The sequence below is a fragment of the Corvus kubaryi genome, unplaced genomic scaffold, assembly GCF_017639235.1.
Source record: "Corvus kubaryi isolate FWS band 111438036 unplaced genomic scaffold, C.kubaryi_AGA036_p1.0 37353, whole genome shotgun sequence".
Lineage (NCBI taxonomy): Eukaryota > Metazoa > Chordata > Aves > Passeriformes > Corvidae > Corvus > Corvus kubaryi.
The window spans coordinates 3,791,364-3,808,516 of record NW_024581115.1 but is presented as its reverse complement, the minus strand read 5'-3'; the positions used below and the strand labels follow the sequence as shown (position 1 = coordinate 3,808,516).

Here is a 17,153-nt window from a genome sequence, read left to right as displayed (position 1 = left end):
TGCGCGTGTACTCCGAGGCAACAAAAAGGAGTGTAGGAATTTGTCTAACATTCATTCCCATGTCAGACAGTCTTTATCTCCTGCTTCTAAACAAATGGAAAGATGTCTGATGCCCAAAGATGTGTTTACAGATAATATCACAATGCTAGGCTCATTCTGAAAGCAACATCTGTAAATAAAGCCTCCTTTCCTCCTTACCCCGGCTGAGGAGAAAGCCTCAGGAAAATGCAGATTCAACTGAAGTGGTTTTATTTGTTTGCTGTGAAGAGGGAGTATCAGTGGCAAGAGCTTTCCTACATTGGATTTTGCAAGCATGAAAGGATAAAAGCTCTTCTCTTCTTCAGCCTCTAAATACGTGAGATTTGCAGGTTCCACTGCTTGGGATCTACGAACGCCCGGGGCTGGAAGCCTCTGCAGCCGGCTGTAAGCCCTTCTCTACCCAAGCCCATCTGTCCCCTGCAATCCAGAGTGGCTGGAACAGTATCTGCACTGGGGCCCAAGGCTTAACAGCAGAGAAACCAGAGCCAGCTGCAGAAACAGGTCTGCTTGGCGTAGGTGAGGGCTAACAACATCACTTTGCTCCTTTTCCCAATTCCAGCTCCATTCAAATGGAGATCCCTACTTCAGCCACACCAGCAATTCATCTGGAAGCTGAAAAGCTGGGGTAAATTCATCCATTCTTGAAAAGCCTTCTAAGTTGTTGGACCAAGTAGCTGTAGAAGGTGGAATGCCACAGATTATTTTATCTTATCAGCACACTAGGAAGACTTGGAACAAAAATGACTGCAACAACATTTTGGTTAGAAAGCGAATTAAGTAACCTTAAGCAGGACGATGCTGTCCACAGACAATACAATCACCAACTAGTCGATTCCACTCACACAGCTCCACGGACACCTCAGAGACACGAGGTTTGTGTTACTCCCATTTTACACATGGACAAACTGCAATGCAGCTGGCTACGAGCCCCAGCCAGTATCATACAGCAATCAGAATCCCAGACAGAAACCAAGAGCATTTTAACTCCTCCATCCTCACCCAGCGCCAGGCTTAAGTTCAAGAACAGCATCCTGAACCTCCTCAATGGTCCGGAAACTAAGGGGAGATACCAGGCTTACACAACCTTGGTATCAAGCCCAGCACTCCAGATTTGTGATAGGCCCAAATGAAACACTTAAAAATCCCAGAATTTAGTAACTCCACAATCAGCTGAGCTGTAGCTGCTCCCCTTTAGCAGGGAAGTTTAAAATGTACACAGTGACTAGGGATTTCGGTCTCTAGTGTCTCAATTGCTGCTGAAGAGTATTTGAAAATTAATTGCATTTCATGATTGGCTAAACTCCCTGGAGAAACATTATAATAAATGTAAATGAGAGATAATTACATAAGTAAATGGTTCACCTGAAAAGTGTTTAACACCTAACTTGCTTCATCAGAAAGTCATCCTTTAATGCTCTCTATTAAATAAACAATGTCTCACTCTTAATTTCAAAGCAAGTCCTGCAAACAGGTACCAGTGAGCTCCACAGACATTAACTGTGCACAGTCACCTCTGCAACAGACCCAACAGAGGAAAGGAGAGTTGTCACATTAACTCAGTCATTTCAAGCCTTTCAATCACTGCTTTGGGTTTTCCTTTTTTCCAAGCCACTACAGTGTTTTAAATCACCCTCTTCCACAATAGCCTGAATGGTAAATTGCCTTACAGCCCTTTATTTTCTTGATCCATGAAGTGAGTTTTGGCTCCTCTGGGAGAACACAGACCACTCAACCAGCCACTTTGTATTAAAATAAATAAAAGGCATGTAAACCACATGTGTTTTGGGAACACAGAGAGGACACAGAGCCTGCACCACCGCAATGTGATGTCTCACAAAGCAGAAAGCCATTAATATTTCAGAAACCTCTTTGCAAAGGCTCTAAACAAAACGCAGAGAACACTGTCATGACAGATCCTTCTGGTGTCAATGGTCTCTCTAATTTTTTTTTTTCCAGAACAGCTGAAAAAAGGAATTTTGGAATGACCCTTGAAGCTGAAAATATGTTGAAAACTGGTACACATTTCACAGCATGTCAGCCAAACGCTGTGTCTGTACAGGAAGAGGAAATCCAGCAACGATAACCTGCATTTCTCAACTCCTCTCAGGAAACTCTACAGCCCTCACATGAGGGGCAGAAGAATTATTACCCCTATTTTATATTGGAGCTACCTCCATATTTATTTGGTTTAAAAAAAAAAAGTGAGTAGATGTTGTATCTTCATACCCATGTAATTTTTAAAAAGTGGAAAGCACATAGCACTGTCTTCTGATACAACATTAACATCAACAGCAACACCCAGATTCCTGGAGGAAATGTTATCATTTATGAGCCCTAGTAAACAAAGACAAATGCAATTCTAAACAAATAGGACAAGACTGGCCAGAACAATGCAGATCAAAGTCCCCAGGCTGAGCTGAACTTGCTGTCAAACAGGATGGAGGCTACTGGAAATGAAAGTTTTTTTCCCTAGGAAGACAAGAGGAGAGGTTCTTGTAGTTTGAGGAACTCCCAGAGACCAACAGGAGCAGCAAAGCATTAGAAAAACCCCAATGTTACTTTGCTGAAATTCCACTTCCTCTGGGATGAGGGAAGGGGCAGTGATTATTCTGCAATAATTTATATTAGTGGGGAGCTGCTCACTGTCTTTAATTGCCAGCAGCAGCTCGACTCTCCAGGGCAGGGCAGCAAGTGTTTACCTCTGCAGCTTGGAATTGCAGGAGTTCCCCCTGCAGGAACAGGAACCTGCTCTGGGAGCTGCAGGGAAAAAGATGAGTGGAGTGGGGGAAGAAGAAAAAAAATTCAAACCTAGAAAGAAGGAGGGGAAAAAAGCAAACAAAGAGAGAACCCAAGAAGAAATTCTAATCCAGAAGTTTCATTTTTATTCTCCACAATTGCAGCCATGTCCTGGTCCCCTCCTTGCCTGCTGGTGCAGAGATCTCTCATTTTTCTGCAGCTGTTCTGGTTCACATTGGTGTGCTCAAGCAGCTCGGTATGAGAGAATTCCTGCATCCATCCTGCTTCCAGGGCTGCAGCTTCCTGTCAAACTTGACCCAAGTCACACATGCAGTGGAGTGAGCTCAATTCAGGAAAATGTGCTGGTAGTGCACAGCTGAGCTCCAAATTCCTCATAAAAGCCTTAACCCAAAGCTCCCAGAAATCACTGGAAGATGCACACTGATGCCAAGACAGTCTTGGCTTTGTAACAGTGGAATCAGGAAGACTGGGGAGAGAAACAATATCAAGGAGCAAGGAAATGAAAAGATTAAAACCAATTCCTCCAAACTCTTGTGGCTTCTGTGATGCAAAGCCAGGCTCTGCTTTGCTTCCAACACCCCTTGCACTGTTTGAAATCCTTACATAGGTCCCAAGACAAGCTCCTCTCCTTTGCAGCCCTTCTTGCTCTTCCAGGTCAACCCCCTTTCTGCCAAAATTCCTCTTGGGCCCAAAGAGAGGCTCACAAACAGGACCTGAACCTCCTGCAGCAGAATGACACCAGGGAGAAAGCCATCAGATAATTGTCTGGCTAATCCAGACTAGGACACGGTCTGCAAATGTAGGGCAGTAGTGAGATCTAACACCACCACCATCTACATTCCACACACGGGTGGGCGTGTGTTTACACCCCTGAAACTGTGCTGTGGCACCTCAGGAAAGGCCTGTGCTGAGAGGTTGTAGCAGCACTGCTTGTCTGGTGTCACACCAGTGTAAACTACGAGCAGCTTTTACACCAGGTCCTCACTCAGGGCACAGCCACTGTCACTGGGGCTCTGTCCCTGCAGCTGCTCCCAGGTCACAACAAACCAACCCAGAGGAGACAGCCCAGGCCTGGGTCATTTCTGTAAAGTCCAGCCTGCTGTGGGCACTTCACTTTATTATTAGCATTAATATTAGAAATTACTAGTTCAGGGCTGTACAGAGATTCTCAGCCACTGTACAAAAGAGCCCACAGAGGCAAATCTAACAACAAATCTACAAATTAATTTTTAGGCTGTGTGTTTTATCTTGGGTTTTGCTCTGGAGTTTTTTTTCTGTTTTGCTCTGGTTTTTTTCTTCAAACCAAGTCTTACTTTTCTGATAAGATTTCAGATATCAGGAAGAAAATGCTCTTCTGCCATTACCATTTATTTTAGTAGTGTCTGTCTTCTCTCAAAGTATTACACTGGCAAAAATGCCATTTCACTGGCACAAAAGTACATGGGAATGCTGGGGACATTTGCTGGCATTTTTATATCAATCATGTCCTGCTGTTTCAGACAGGACTGCATGAGGCCATGGACCTCTCTGTAAAGTCTCAGGTGGTCCTAGTTCACATCCTTCCTGAAAAATGCAGTCTGACTGAGAGGTCACTGCTTGCAGCTGCTCATCAGCTTTCCTTCTCTGGAAGCTCTGAGTGGCACTGATCTGTCCAGACAGCAGGATGGAGAAAGTGTTCCTAATTCAGGTTAGGGGGGGGAAAAAAAAAAAAAACATATATATATGCATATATATATATGTGTGTATATATGTGTGTGTATATATATGTATATATATATATATATGTATATATATCCCACCAGCTTCACTTAAAAATTTAAATTAGTGGTTTGAGCTAACACAGATAAAATTATCTGAAGCAAACCAGGCTGTGCTTATCCAACAGACTGTCTGCTCAGTAGACAGCACTGCAAAACCCAGGAGAAAATATCTAACTATAGATATTGATATTTCTAATTCAATAATGCTTATCTTTTGGAAATTATTTTCAAAACTGCTATTTTCTTCTTAAGCTCAAAGAGCTGCCCCAACACAAGAGGAAAAGAGCTGTCCATATTAAATCAGCTCTCTAAATTCATTTCACCCTCATAGAATTATATTGCAAAAGATGATATCAGACACACTTTAAGTAAGAAACCCATGACTCAATTATTTTCTTTTACTGAACTGTGGTATTCCAATTGAAATGAGTCAGTGGTGCATGACAGAATCTACTTATTCCAACAGGATACTCAATAAAAATCCTACTAATGCACCTTTCATTTAACATATTACTGATAGAGAAAACCCATGATATGCAGCTCTGACATTGCTCAGGAGTTTTTGCTCTTGGGGCAAGGGAGGTGTTTCAGAATAGGCAAGGAAAAAACAGAGTCAGAGAATAGGACTGTTCCGAAATAATTCAGAGAGTTTGATACCAGCACTCACACAATGTCTTAGAAAATGCTGGCATTTCAATCCAAAGCTTCCTGACAGGGAACAGAACCTTCAACTCCCAAGATTTCTTGGAATTTGGGAGGGAAGATATGAAACAATCTGACTTCATGGGAGTTGTAGTTCCTTGTTCAAGCGGAGCAAATCCCTGAACCAGCAGCTGCAGACCACCAGCAGCCTGGTTTACAACGCTGCAATGCTTAGTGTCCTTCCAGTACGAGCAGAAGTCAAGACAAGTCTGTTTCAATAAATATTTTTTTACTGACCGGCAGATGTAATTTAATATTGAAACAGAGCCTCATATGAATCAATGTTGAATGTGAAACAATAACAAACAATTTTAGCAGCAATCCTGAAAGCTTTAATCATAATTTCAGGGAAAATTCTGATCAAGTTCTACCAGAAATCCATGTCAGGGCATGTTTTGGGTTGAAAGGGACATTAAAGATCATCTATTTCCAACCTCTTTCAGGGATGCTCACCCACTAGATGAGGTCTCTCAGCTACTGTGGCTCACCAATGTTGGCTATTTCCCCTTTTTCCACATTTAACAGTATTTAGAAAAATAACCTCATAGACCTGGCCAAGCCCTCACACTTCACACACCAAGCTTTTTGCACACACCATGCACCACTTGGCACAAAAGGCAAACATCTCTCTCAGGACATCTCCACAACCATCAGTCCATCTGCCTTTCCATACCCTCAGCAGCCAGGTGCACTTCTGTAAACCTTGAAAAGATTAGAAAGCATTTAAATCTCAAAGAAAAATATATGGATCACTTTATAAAAACAAAAGGCTGACCGTGAATGTGGGGAAGGAGAAAAGGATGAGGAAAAAGTTTCAGTAAGCTCACATCTGTCAAGAAGATAGACTTCACATGCCTCAGTGTTTTCTTTATCACCTAAATAAATTGAACCATCAACTGGAAAAAGGTCACACAGCAGACAGCAGTGTGTGATTTTAAAGCTGTTAGATTTCCCCTCCTCCATTAGAGCTTGACAATAACGTCAGTCTAAGGGCAAATAAAGAAAGTGAGAGTTGGAGAGACTTATTACAGATGCATGGAGTTGGGTTTGTTTGGTTGTGGAGCTTTTTTGTTTTAGGACTTCATATAACTCATTGTGTACCTCAGTGGTCAAAATGACAACTGCTCACATCCATAACCATGGCTCCCCCAGTTTTTGTTGTAGAAATAGGTAGGCAGCACTCAAATCTTCCTTTTTCGAGGCATCTGAATGATTTAGCAAGCAAAGTTGAGCTGGATGCTTCCAAATAAATGGAAACGCAGGGCGTGTACCGCAGAAGGTAAACTACAAACTGCTAGATTACAGAAAACTGGGGATAACACACCAAAATGCACAATAATCATATTCAACAGTAACCTGATCCCTACTGGAGTTCCATTTCTGGATTTCAAAGGAGATCACAGGCTGGACAAGAACACAGCGAATTCATTTCAGCCGCGACGAATGAATTATGTACTACCAATACTTCACAGATAACTGAGTGACTGCAAAAGTTCAGGCTAAAAATAACACGTGTTGGCAACTATCAGAAACAATCAGGATGTTTTTCAATTAAAAGGAAAACGTCAGGAAAACAGTTGTGCCTTGGCTACACTGAAAAACTAAGGGAAAACAGAGAAGCACTACTGTGTAGTGCCAGCCCATCATAGGAAGACAGACTTACACCAGCTTCAGACAAAACATTGTTTGGTTTCCACAGTTATAGCAAAAATGGCTTTGTTTGGAGAGAAATGCCATGCTGCAGCTAAGAGGCTCACCAACACTGTCCTGATGAGGAACAAAAATCAAGGCTTTCAACCCGGAGTTAACTCAATAAAATGCACATTTCTCACATTTGTGAGCAGCCAAGACATGAGCTGCTCGAGTCACAACTGTGTTCCTGTCTGTGGGTGTCGGGGAAGAGGTGCTTGCTCAGACTTCCTGGGAGCTGTGCATCCCTTTGCTTGGCACCCCTCGAGTTGTGTCACTCAAAACCTGACAAATAAAGCAATTTGAGTCATTTTTTGGCAGTGTGCTGTCTTTAAAAAGCAGGCACTTGTTGCGTCAGCAGACCATGAAATGTATATAACCAAGTCATACCAATAAAATCCATTTCAAACGCAAGTGTTTGTTTACACAGAGCTTTCACCTTTTTAATTAAAACAACCCAAGCACTGGCAAAGGCAAACACTTAATGGCACTACACTTCAGAGGCATTTCCTTAAAAGCCATTCACCAAGATCCAGAACTCTGCATAAAGCCTTGAGCTTACATTTACATTTCCTTGAGTTAGTTCTCCTTCTTTCCCCAAATTACTTGGCCATGAATATGTACTAGACATGACCTCAAAATTAACTCAATATTTAGGCAGTTCATGCAATGTTTTAAACACACAGCCTATTTTTCCAAGTTTAAATGACATATTTGCAATTTGACACCACTAGTTTATGTAAACTGTGCCTAAAGCACATTTCTCTGTTTTCAAACATGGATCACCCCAATGGAGACAACCCTCAGCCCTCTCTGGGTTGGTTTTTGCTCCACAAACCATTTAGTTGTCATTAATCCTTCCCTATGACACCTGTGTAAGTGCTGAGTCTATGAAAACAGGATCATATGGAAATAATTATTTTTCAGTAACGTGAGTTGAGCCTGTTGCAGGGAAAACACTGGAGCTCACTGCATCCAGACAGCTGCACACTGCTGATGGTCTGTACCTGCTTTAGCTGTCAGCACAATATATCAACATATGCTTAAATATGAGCAGTTAAATATTTTACTGCTAATTACATCACAAAAACATCCATTTCCAGGCTTATCTATTATGGTCATTTATTCAGCTTATAGGCAGATAAATTTTCTCTCTTATATTAACTCACATATTAACTTATATTATCCCATCTCTTATGGATGGGGTAGACAATACCTCTTTATCTCAGTGTTAGCATTCGTAGCCTCAGAAAGGTAGAGCCCAAGGAAGGTTAACACACACCAGGTTTGGTACAATAAATAAAAGTCTGAATAACACCCTGATGTCCTGTGCTGTAAAAATTAAAGTTCCAGTTTCCAGTAAAGCTTTTTTTCCACACTGTACTTCTCTCACCACCGATTCAAGCACTAACAAAGCCTACCCAGGGCTTACAACTGTAGAAACACCAGGGAAGGCTGGGAACAGGGCTGGGCTGTTTGAAAACTTGTGTTACTCACTCTGCTAGTTCCCTAAAACAAAACATCCCACATGCAAGAATTCATAATGGCCAATTCAGAAAAATATTATTTCCATACAAGCCATTCCACAGCTCAGGCTTTCAGCTGCAGATTGTTCGCATGCAAATGTTGAGCATTTTTAGCCAGCTAAGCCTCAACATCGTGTCTCACGAGAGGTGCTTTGGAAACACAGCACAGTAGCCTTCCCTCTCCTGGCCATGCCAAGACCCTCCTGATTTAACAGACAGCTCATAGATCAACTGCAGCCCCACACTTAGAACACTTTTAAGACAGAACATGAGCTGTTTGAAAGGCTGTATTTACACAGGACCAAAACCAGACAACCAAAGCTCCACGTGACATGACAGGTCTATAGTGCTCTCACCCAGCCCAATCTACATTGGAAATGAAACAGCATCTGCTTCTTCTCAGGTTAAACACCAACCAGATTTGCAGCAGCCTCTTTGGAAAGGCTTTCATTTGTGAACAGACATTTTCTGCTGTGAGTTTGAAACAAAACACGGTGATTATCTAACAAGCATGAACCTGCATCCATAACACATGTGCCAGCACAAAGATAAAAGCCAACCTTTACTGGTAGATTTTGAAGAATCAATGTCAACCATTCAATCGATTTTCTTTTCCGCTCAGCACTCAAATCAGACTTCATCTGTGCCTGCTGTGGCCCAGTGGACTCTTTCAACACTCCACAAGGCAGGCACATGTCTGAATAAAAGTCCTGCACACTCTGGTGTCCAAAGAAGCACCACTGCAGGTTAACACCAGCTCTCCTCCAAGGGGAAAGCAGGCAAACCCCAGGCTATGCCACAACTTCTCACTTCCCCCTTCCCACTTTGACTAATCAATACCTGGATAAATCTGGTGGCACTCTCATGATATTTTAAATGTGCAAACAATATTTTTTTTTGTTGCTGTAAAGCTGCACAGTTGTCCTCAGGCATCTGCTGTTTGTATTTCTGCTATGACAGTAGCAGTCAAGTGCCATCAATGAAAACTCACGGTCTATTGAAAACTTTAGAGGAGAAAAAAAATCACCTCTGAGCACACTGGGTGTAGACTGACAGCTTCTTTTTGAGCTGTGGTGACATTCTGAAGACAAAGGATAACAAATAATACTGACTTTAATTCTTTTTCTTGAATTAAATTTTTGAATTTTAAAATCATAGAATGGCCTGAGTTGAAAACGACCTTAGAGATCATCCAGTACCAACCCCCAAATTCTAGTTCCAAGTTCATCCAGAATAGTTTCAAAAAACTAATTCCCTTTCCATATGGCAATGACTGCATATTAATCAAAACAAATTCTAGGCATACAGTGATAAAAAGCCATCCCACCTTAATTTCTTAGCTTCACTTAACAGTGCCATCAGTCTAAGGAAGGCAGTATATGCTCACTGAAATGGATTTGCCATTTTGACCAACAGATAGTCAGAGATGGTATGAGACTTTTCTTGTCTGACCACAAATTCAGTGCAAGTTTCTTTTCTACCACTGTTCTGACATCTTAATTCAATTAAATGTCTCTGAGTTCTAACAAGAGATAAGAATCAGGCCAGTATTGAGCATTTCAGTGATCTGGCTCTTTTATTGCCATCACTGCACTTTAGCATTTAAAATTGCTTAAAATATCTCTTTCAAATAAGACCTAGAGCTTTCCTTGTTGTAACAATCACCTCCTAAACTTGAATGAACACTACAGCAGGATGAGGGTCTGTGAGTCAGAAGCCAGCCTGCACCAGAGCTAAGGAGAGAAGGAATTGTTGGTATTCATTTCAAGGGAACATTCATTCCAACTGATATTTCAAATGTCAAGCTGGTATTAACTGCATCAAGCACTGATCAAAATACACAAGACAAGAGATTGCTGAGAAAATCATCACAAGCATCTAAATTGGCTGTCAGCACTAGGAGGAGTTTGGAAAGGTACAAGCCTTTAGCCTCCCTATGCATCCTTCTGCTGAGGCTCTGTATTTTTGATGCCCTGATATAAAAGACAAACTCTCTCTCAATAAATTAGAGGGAAAGAAGGTAGCTAAGAAACAGCACTTGCTCCACAGCCTGCTGACACGTGACCACCCATTAATTTAGGACACTGGGGGGGAATTGCTGGCTGGCTCTGTGCACACACAGCTTTCAGCAACAGCTCTGTACCTGATTTGCAAGTGATGTGCTGAACATTACAGAAAGTTTATAGAGTACATAAATTCTTTATAAGATAGAAGCTGCTGTGATTTACTCCCTCTTATAATTCACAATTCCATCAAAACCCAGTTTAAAGAAGAAACTGACACAGTATTAAAAATCAATGACAATTAGACCAAAAAAAAAATCTTAGCTGAACTGATGTAGGCGACTCTTAAGCAAAGGGACCAGATAACTTCTCACCATCTCTTTCAGCCTATTTGTGCTGCTTTCAAAAAGATTTATGAAGTTTTTAAACGCAGAAAGTTAATGAAAGGAACAAAACCTCTCCTCAGCATCCTCTGAAAGTGAACGTGGCTCCTCATGTCTGACAAGCAGGTTCTCACGAGCTTCAACACAGCAATTAAAGACAGCATTGCCTCTTTATTTTGCTCCTCTCTTGGAAATTACAGCTCCTTTAACAAGGACCACAGAAGGGCCGTGCCCCTGCCCAGGCTCAGCCGGGTGCATTAACACAGTCCCCAGTGACAGCTCATGCTAATATGCCACACAGTAAGTGTGATTAACTGATGTCCTGACACATTCCCTCCTGCCACGCTGTCACAGGGGCAGAGACATCCAGCAAGCAGCCAGGCAGGGATGCTGGAACACACTGCGGGAAGGTTTTCCCAAGGACACTGGTCAGACCCCTTGGAAGAAAAAGGCTGAGTGTTTCAGCTGCTCCTCGAAGTTCGTAAAACCTTATTCTGGAAGAAGAATAGATCTGAAGACAATAAAATGTTAAATTCCAACAGAATTTTCCTTAAAATAAAGCCAGGCAATATAAAAAACACAGACAATACATAAACTTACAAAATGAGAAAAACTGGTATAATGGGAAACACTGAGCTCTGAGGTTCTCAGGATCACAGAATAAATGGAACCAGAAGGGACCCACAGAATCACCAAGTCCTAGATTTTCTAAAACAATGATTAACTTTAATTTTGCCTCCCATGCCACAAAAAACTATCCTATGGGCTAATGTAAGCAACATATAACCATCAACATAATACATTTCATTACATTAAAAATTAAAAAAACATCTTCCACATTAGAACAATTCTGCACCATTGAATCCCTCTCCTCTTTCACAGAGTTTTGGATTTTTGGAACACCAAACCTTGCCAGACCAAAACTAATTCTGAAAACGTCACAGCAGTACACAAAGCTTTTTACTCTGCAAAATATTGATATGACACCTCTAGAGCAGTTATCCATATGTGAATTCCCTGTCAGACTGATATCCAGAAGTAGTGAAGAAGTGGAAATGCACCAAGCAAACCACAGGTCCAGCCCCACTTCAACAACAGGGAAAAACCCCTTTTTGCACTGACACATTTAGGGCACAGATTGGGCACAAACACCCCTCGCCAGCCCCTCTCTCAAGCTGCAGCTTTTCAGCACTTGGCCTTTGAAGAACCATAAAATCTGAAATGTCCTTTTCATCACATGTGTTCGGTGGTGAGAGCATACTGTGAAGGCAGCTCTTCCTGTTCACACTCCAGCACTTTATATTTCCAACTTCCTGTAACTATTCACACTTCCTAATAACAGCTGGCAGTGGACATGCATTCAGTGAAGTTCACACAGACTCAAAAACCAGCAATAATAATAACAACCAGCTTATACTTCCCTGATAAGATGACATTTACAGGTAATGATGTAGTAGACCACTGGTAAGTCCCAGGTTTAGAAGTATTGACTCACTCTGTGCTTTCCTAAGGGTATTCCCTTACATTGTACACAATACAATAATAATATAATATATTATACATCTTCTGTGCTTTCTCCAAAGGTACTACCAAATCTGAAACCTAGAACCACCTGGGTTTCTTTTTGTTGTTTTTGTTTTCTGGGTTATTTGGGCTTTCTTTTTTCTTTGTTTTGTTGAGGGTGGGTTTTTTTTGTTTAAACAACAGGCCTAGTTCCTACTTTTTGTATAAGTCCATGTCAACTTATTGATCTAAGGGTTATCACCAGTAAAACCAAAGCAGAATTAGGGCAGCAGTTTGTTATTTTAAGAGTCCTGATGGCTTAAAAAGAACACAAAAGGTTTCTAAAAACAATATCCAAAGCCTCAACTCATCCAGAAGGGTGTGAAGACCACCTAACTCAAACACATCAAATGTATAATCTAACAGACTGTGCAGGCAAATGTTATGGGCCCTGGAAGAGCAAACAGCAATCCTGAAAAATTGCTAGCTACACATCTGGTTTTTGGTTTTCTTCCCACAGACTCTCAGTCTGCACCTTTGAGACCAGGCATGTCATGTTTGCTCTGCTAGTGGTAAGACACCATCCACTGATAAGAAGATAAGGATTACTCTCTGCTACCATGAATGCTCCGAGGTGAGTTTTTGAGTGATGTTGGTTTTGAGTAAGAATTCACACGTAAGATTTTGAGATAAATAAGACTTCAAATAAGCACACCTATGGTCTTGGTAATTTTACTTCTTCTTCACCCGTATTTCCATCACTGTCCTAATCTGAGTTCCTATTTAAGGCCAAGAAACCACCTGACAAGGCCCAGTGCAGACACAAGAATGTCTTTGATTTCAGTTACAGCCGAAGTATTGCACTAGCTCCATTTCATTCCCGTTTACAATGTCCTTCATTTGATTCCTCTGGTCCTTCCATGCCTAAATGGCAACAGAATGGTTGCAAGACAAAGCTTGGGTGAGCACAAGCCAGCAGTCACTACAGGACAGCCCAACCAGCCATATAGATGCAGCTCCAGCCCAACTTACAGGGTACTAATCCTTCAGGAATTTCCCACAATTCCTCTCCTAGTGCAAAAGGAAAGACAAGTTTTCTGCCTTTTATGCTGCATAATCACAAAGCTTATCTTGATGCACTGCAAAAGAGGACAGGATGTGCTCCCAGGCATCTCACCCAGAACTCAAGTGAGGGTACAGCCGGTCAGGACACGGAATCCTGAGGGTCACTTCCAAGAGTGCTGCTTGTATTTAAGATGGGCACACTCAAGACAAATGTCTTGAGTAGCAATGACTTGGGTTATGCACAACGAATCTGTGTCCCGAAGACTTTATCACCTAAATCAGAGTATTTTCCAGGCCACTTCCGAGCGTGTGTACTCTGAATGCAGCAGACTGAAGGGACTCTTTGTTTTTTTTATTAAATGGGTTAATTTATCTCCACCTGAACGTTTGCTTTCCTGCAGAGTTATTAAACTGACTTTCAGGTGAATGCACAGTGAACAGAGGGCTGCTCCACTTTCACTTATCTAAATTCTGCCAGATCAATAAACACCCAAGCAGTGGAAACAATCTTTACAATTCACAATTAAAGCATCGAGTCTGACTGAGACCAACCACGCCGGCAGCAGCTGAACGGACGAACTGTACCAAAACAAACCTACCCCAGAGCACTCCGTACCTACAGCTCCAGTGACTGAGCACTTGCTTTCAGTTTCTTCCAACTCAAGCTCTACCCACATGCGTAGATACACATTAAAGGCAGAGGTACCTGCAGAAATAACGTGCTAGACAGAGCCGAGAAACGCTGCAAAGCCAACCCTCAGCTGAGCTTTGACAGAGCCTACCCCAAACCAAATCCACTTCCCATCCAGCCCCCGCAGAGCACATCGCCCCAAGCTGATCGCAGCCTCCAGGAACGAGCCTGTCTCACCCCTTTGTTCCCGGGAATACGCTGGTCTCATCCCGCTACGGGAGCTGCAGGATCACAGAAAGCAGCCCCATGCAGGAACAACATCTAATCCAGCCACCCGGGGAGAACACGGCAGCAGCCACGGAGTATTTTGTTACTCACTTGGGTTCTACAAATGGAATACCAGATCCCCAGACAAGGAGCACGCCATCCATAATTAAACAGCAAAGTTTGGCATCTACCAGTGACTTGTCTCCAGGAATATCCAGCTGCACGCTACAACTACTACCAAAGGACACAAATCATGGAAGTTTGGCCTCTTCTGCTAACAAACAGCGAAAAAGGTGTGAGAGAGCATCACCAGCTTTTTTTTTTCCCACATTTTCTTTTGCTGAACATCTAAAGTAAATATAAAGGCTTCCTGACAGAAGAACTGAGGTCTAAAGTATCTAAAAAATCTCACGCAAGTAACACTAAGAATTTAGAAATCCACACTAATACAGAAATTGGAACATTTCCTTACAAATACAACCAAAACTTTCCAAGAGATCCCCAGCACCAGATTGCCTGTCCCCAGGGAACAGCAAAGTATGCAGATAATTAAGCTTACTTGAGTTTACAACTTGTAACCTTTGTGTCATTTTATGGAAACAAACTGTATTTAAGGGGGAAAAAAAGGAAGAAAATATTTACATTTTGACAACATACAACTTGTTCACATGAGCGACCACCAAATAATTTCCCATATGTTATCAGGAGGAGGTTTACAGTCTGATGTGACCCAGTGTACACATCCTAGACTTCCGAAGGATGGCTCGCATCCCGCTGTCAGCACTCACCAGCCCCCAAACCCATCTTTCACTTATGGTTATTCAGCTCCTCTGCAACTGTTTTCACTGAAGTATTTTTAGCATCCATCTTCAAAACACAAGTTTTGCCCCTCTGTAAAGAAGCTAATTGCACCACCAGCTTTGCTCCATGCTGTCCCATTTCCCTCCTTTTTCCCAATCTCCTCCTGCTTCTTGAAGTCTTTCTTCCTCTATTTTTCTTAATACTTGACATCCTTGTTTCCATGGTTATGCTTAGCCAAGTTATCACCTTCATCTTCCTCCATCCAGTGTCCTCACACTTTCTCAACCTCATCTCCTTTTTTTCCTTCTCGCTTTTGACTGATTCTTTCTCCATCACTGGAGAAAGTGAACTCCACCTCTACAGGCAGCTCCTCTTCCCTCTTTTTCCCTACAGCAACATTCCCAGTAGACTCTTCCATGCCCATTTCCCCCATAAAACTGTCAAACTTGTAGACCGCACCAGAAACTACGCAACCTACAAGACTGTGGCTTGACAGTTCCCTAAAGATCATGACAGGATCTTCACGATGACAGTAAAACCTGGAAGCCCTCACTCTGCCACAGTATTCCAAACAACCTGAAGGAAAGGGGTGGCAGGCAGCCTGTGATCCCAGCAGCAGGCACACAGGTTGTATAGAACCATGCCTGTGAATTCCTCAAAGCTCTTTTTATTCCAGGTATCACAGCATGGATGCAGGGAAGTCCACCACCAACTTTATGGAAATGGAAATTAAAAGCACACAGAGCACACGTCTTACTTTGGGTGCGGGCATCAACACAAGCCAGAGAGATACGGGTATTTCTAGGGTATTTGTAGGACAACACCCTAAAATGATAAGGGCAAACGGTTCAGCACACATATTTTGATCATGAGGAACAGTCCCAAACTTTTCTCTTTTAAGGACAGGGAACACATGACCTATTTCCAGTCATACCCATCCATCGCCAGCCCACCTCACAAAGATAATGCTCGCTCCCAATCCATTATCCCTATTGCACAAGGCAATGGGAATATCATCACCACAACCTCCAACTCCAACAGCTCATCACAGGCCAACTTCACACAGCTCCGACAGGTTGTGCTTCCTTGGGACAAGGCAGTGAAGTGGTATACTTTGGTTAGGAAAGACACATTCCAGCAACAAGTGTTCCCTGAGGGAGTGTCTCCAGTAATGAAGGTGACGCACACCAACGGTGCGCCCCACACAGCCCCATCGCACCCGCGGCGTGTGAGGAAAAGAAGGAATGGGGCAAACGCTCATCAGGATTTCGGTGTAACGCTTCCAAGGGGGATATTCCACACACGTGTGTCGTTCCCAAAGACACCTGCCCTGAAAGGGACCTGCTTGAACCCTCCACCACCAACCACTGAGGCTGCAACCCTGGGGACCTCCTGTCACCTCACCCTTCCCTCTACAGGTGCCGAGGAACCCCCAGGACCCTTCAGGGGATGGAGCACAGCGGTGACAGCCCTGGGGGGCAGCTCACCAAAACCTCAACCCCCCAAAGCACCACCACCCCACAGGTGACACCCGGGGGAGCAGACCCCCAGCCTGGGCAGGGGTCAGAGCTGGGGATCCAGGAGTGCCCTCACATCCCGTGGGACAGACCCCAGCCTCGGGCGGGGTGTCACTCGAGAGTCCAGTCCAGGGGTCCCGTCACATCCCGGGGGAGGGATCGGGGGTGTCACTCGGGGGTGCCCTCACATCCCGGGAGATGGACCCCCCACCCCAGGCGGGGGTGTCACCAGAGGGCCCCGCGGTCCACCAACACCACGGGGGAGGGGCCAGGGGTGTCACTCGCGGGTCCCCTCACCCCCCGGGGAACGGATCGGGGGTGTCGCTCGGGGGTGCCCTCACATCCCGGGGGATGGACCCCCCACCCCAGGCGGGGGTGGCACCCGAGGGGGAGGGACCGGGGAGTGAGGGGCCGGGGGTGTCACCCGCGAGTCCGGGGGTCCCCTCACCCTCCGGGGGAGGCGCGGCGGCCCCGGTGCATCACGGGGGCTGCGGGGAGGGGGGGGGGGGG

General features: G+C 43.6%; 1 protein-coding gene across 6 annotated transcripts in view; it reads right to left on the bottom strand.

The window, feature by feature from the left end:
* Positions 1 to 17,153, bottom strand: part of UNK (unk zinc finger) — a 45,107-nt gene that overhangs the window by 27,609 nt on the left and 345 nt on the right. Inside the window, exon 1 of one of the 6 annotated variants that reach the window (XM_042032570.1) lies at positions 17,092 to 17,144. The exons of the other annotated variants lie outside the window; for them this stretch is intronic. Coding sequence (XP_041888504.1) covers positions 17,092 to 17,123 — 32 coding nt within the window. The 5' untranslated portion in view covers positions 17,124 to 17,144. Of the gene's footprint in view, positions 1 to 17,091; positions 17,145 to 17,153 lie in introns of those variants that run through there. 6 annotated transcript variants of the gene reach the window in all.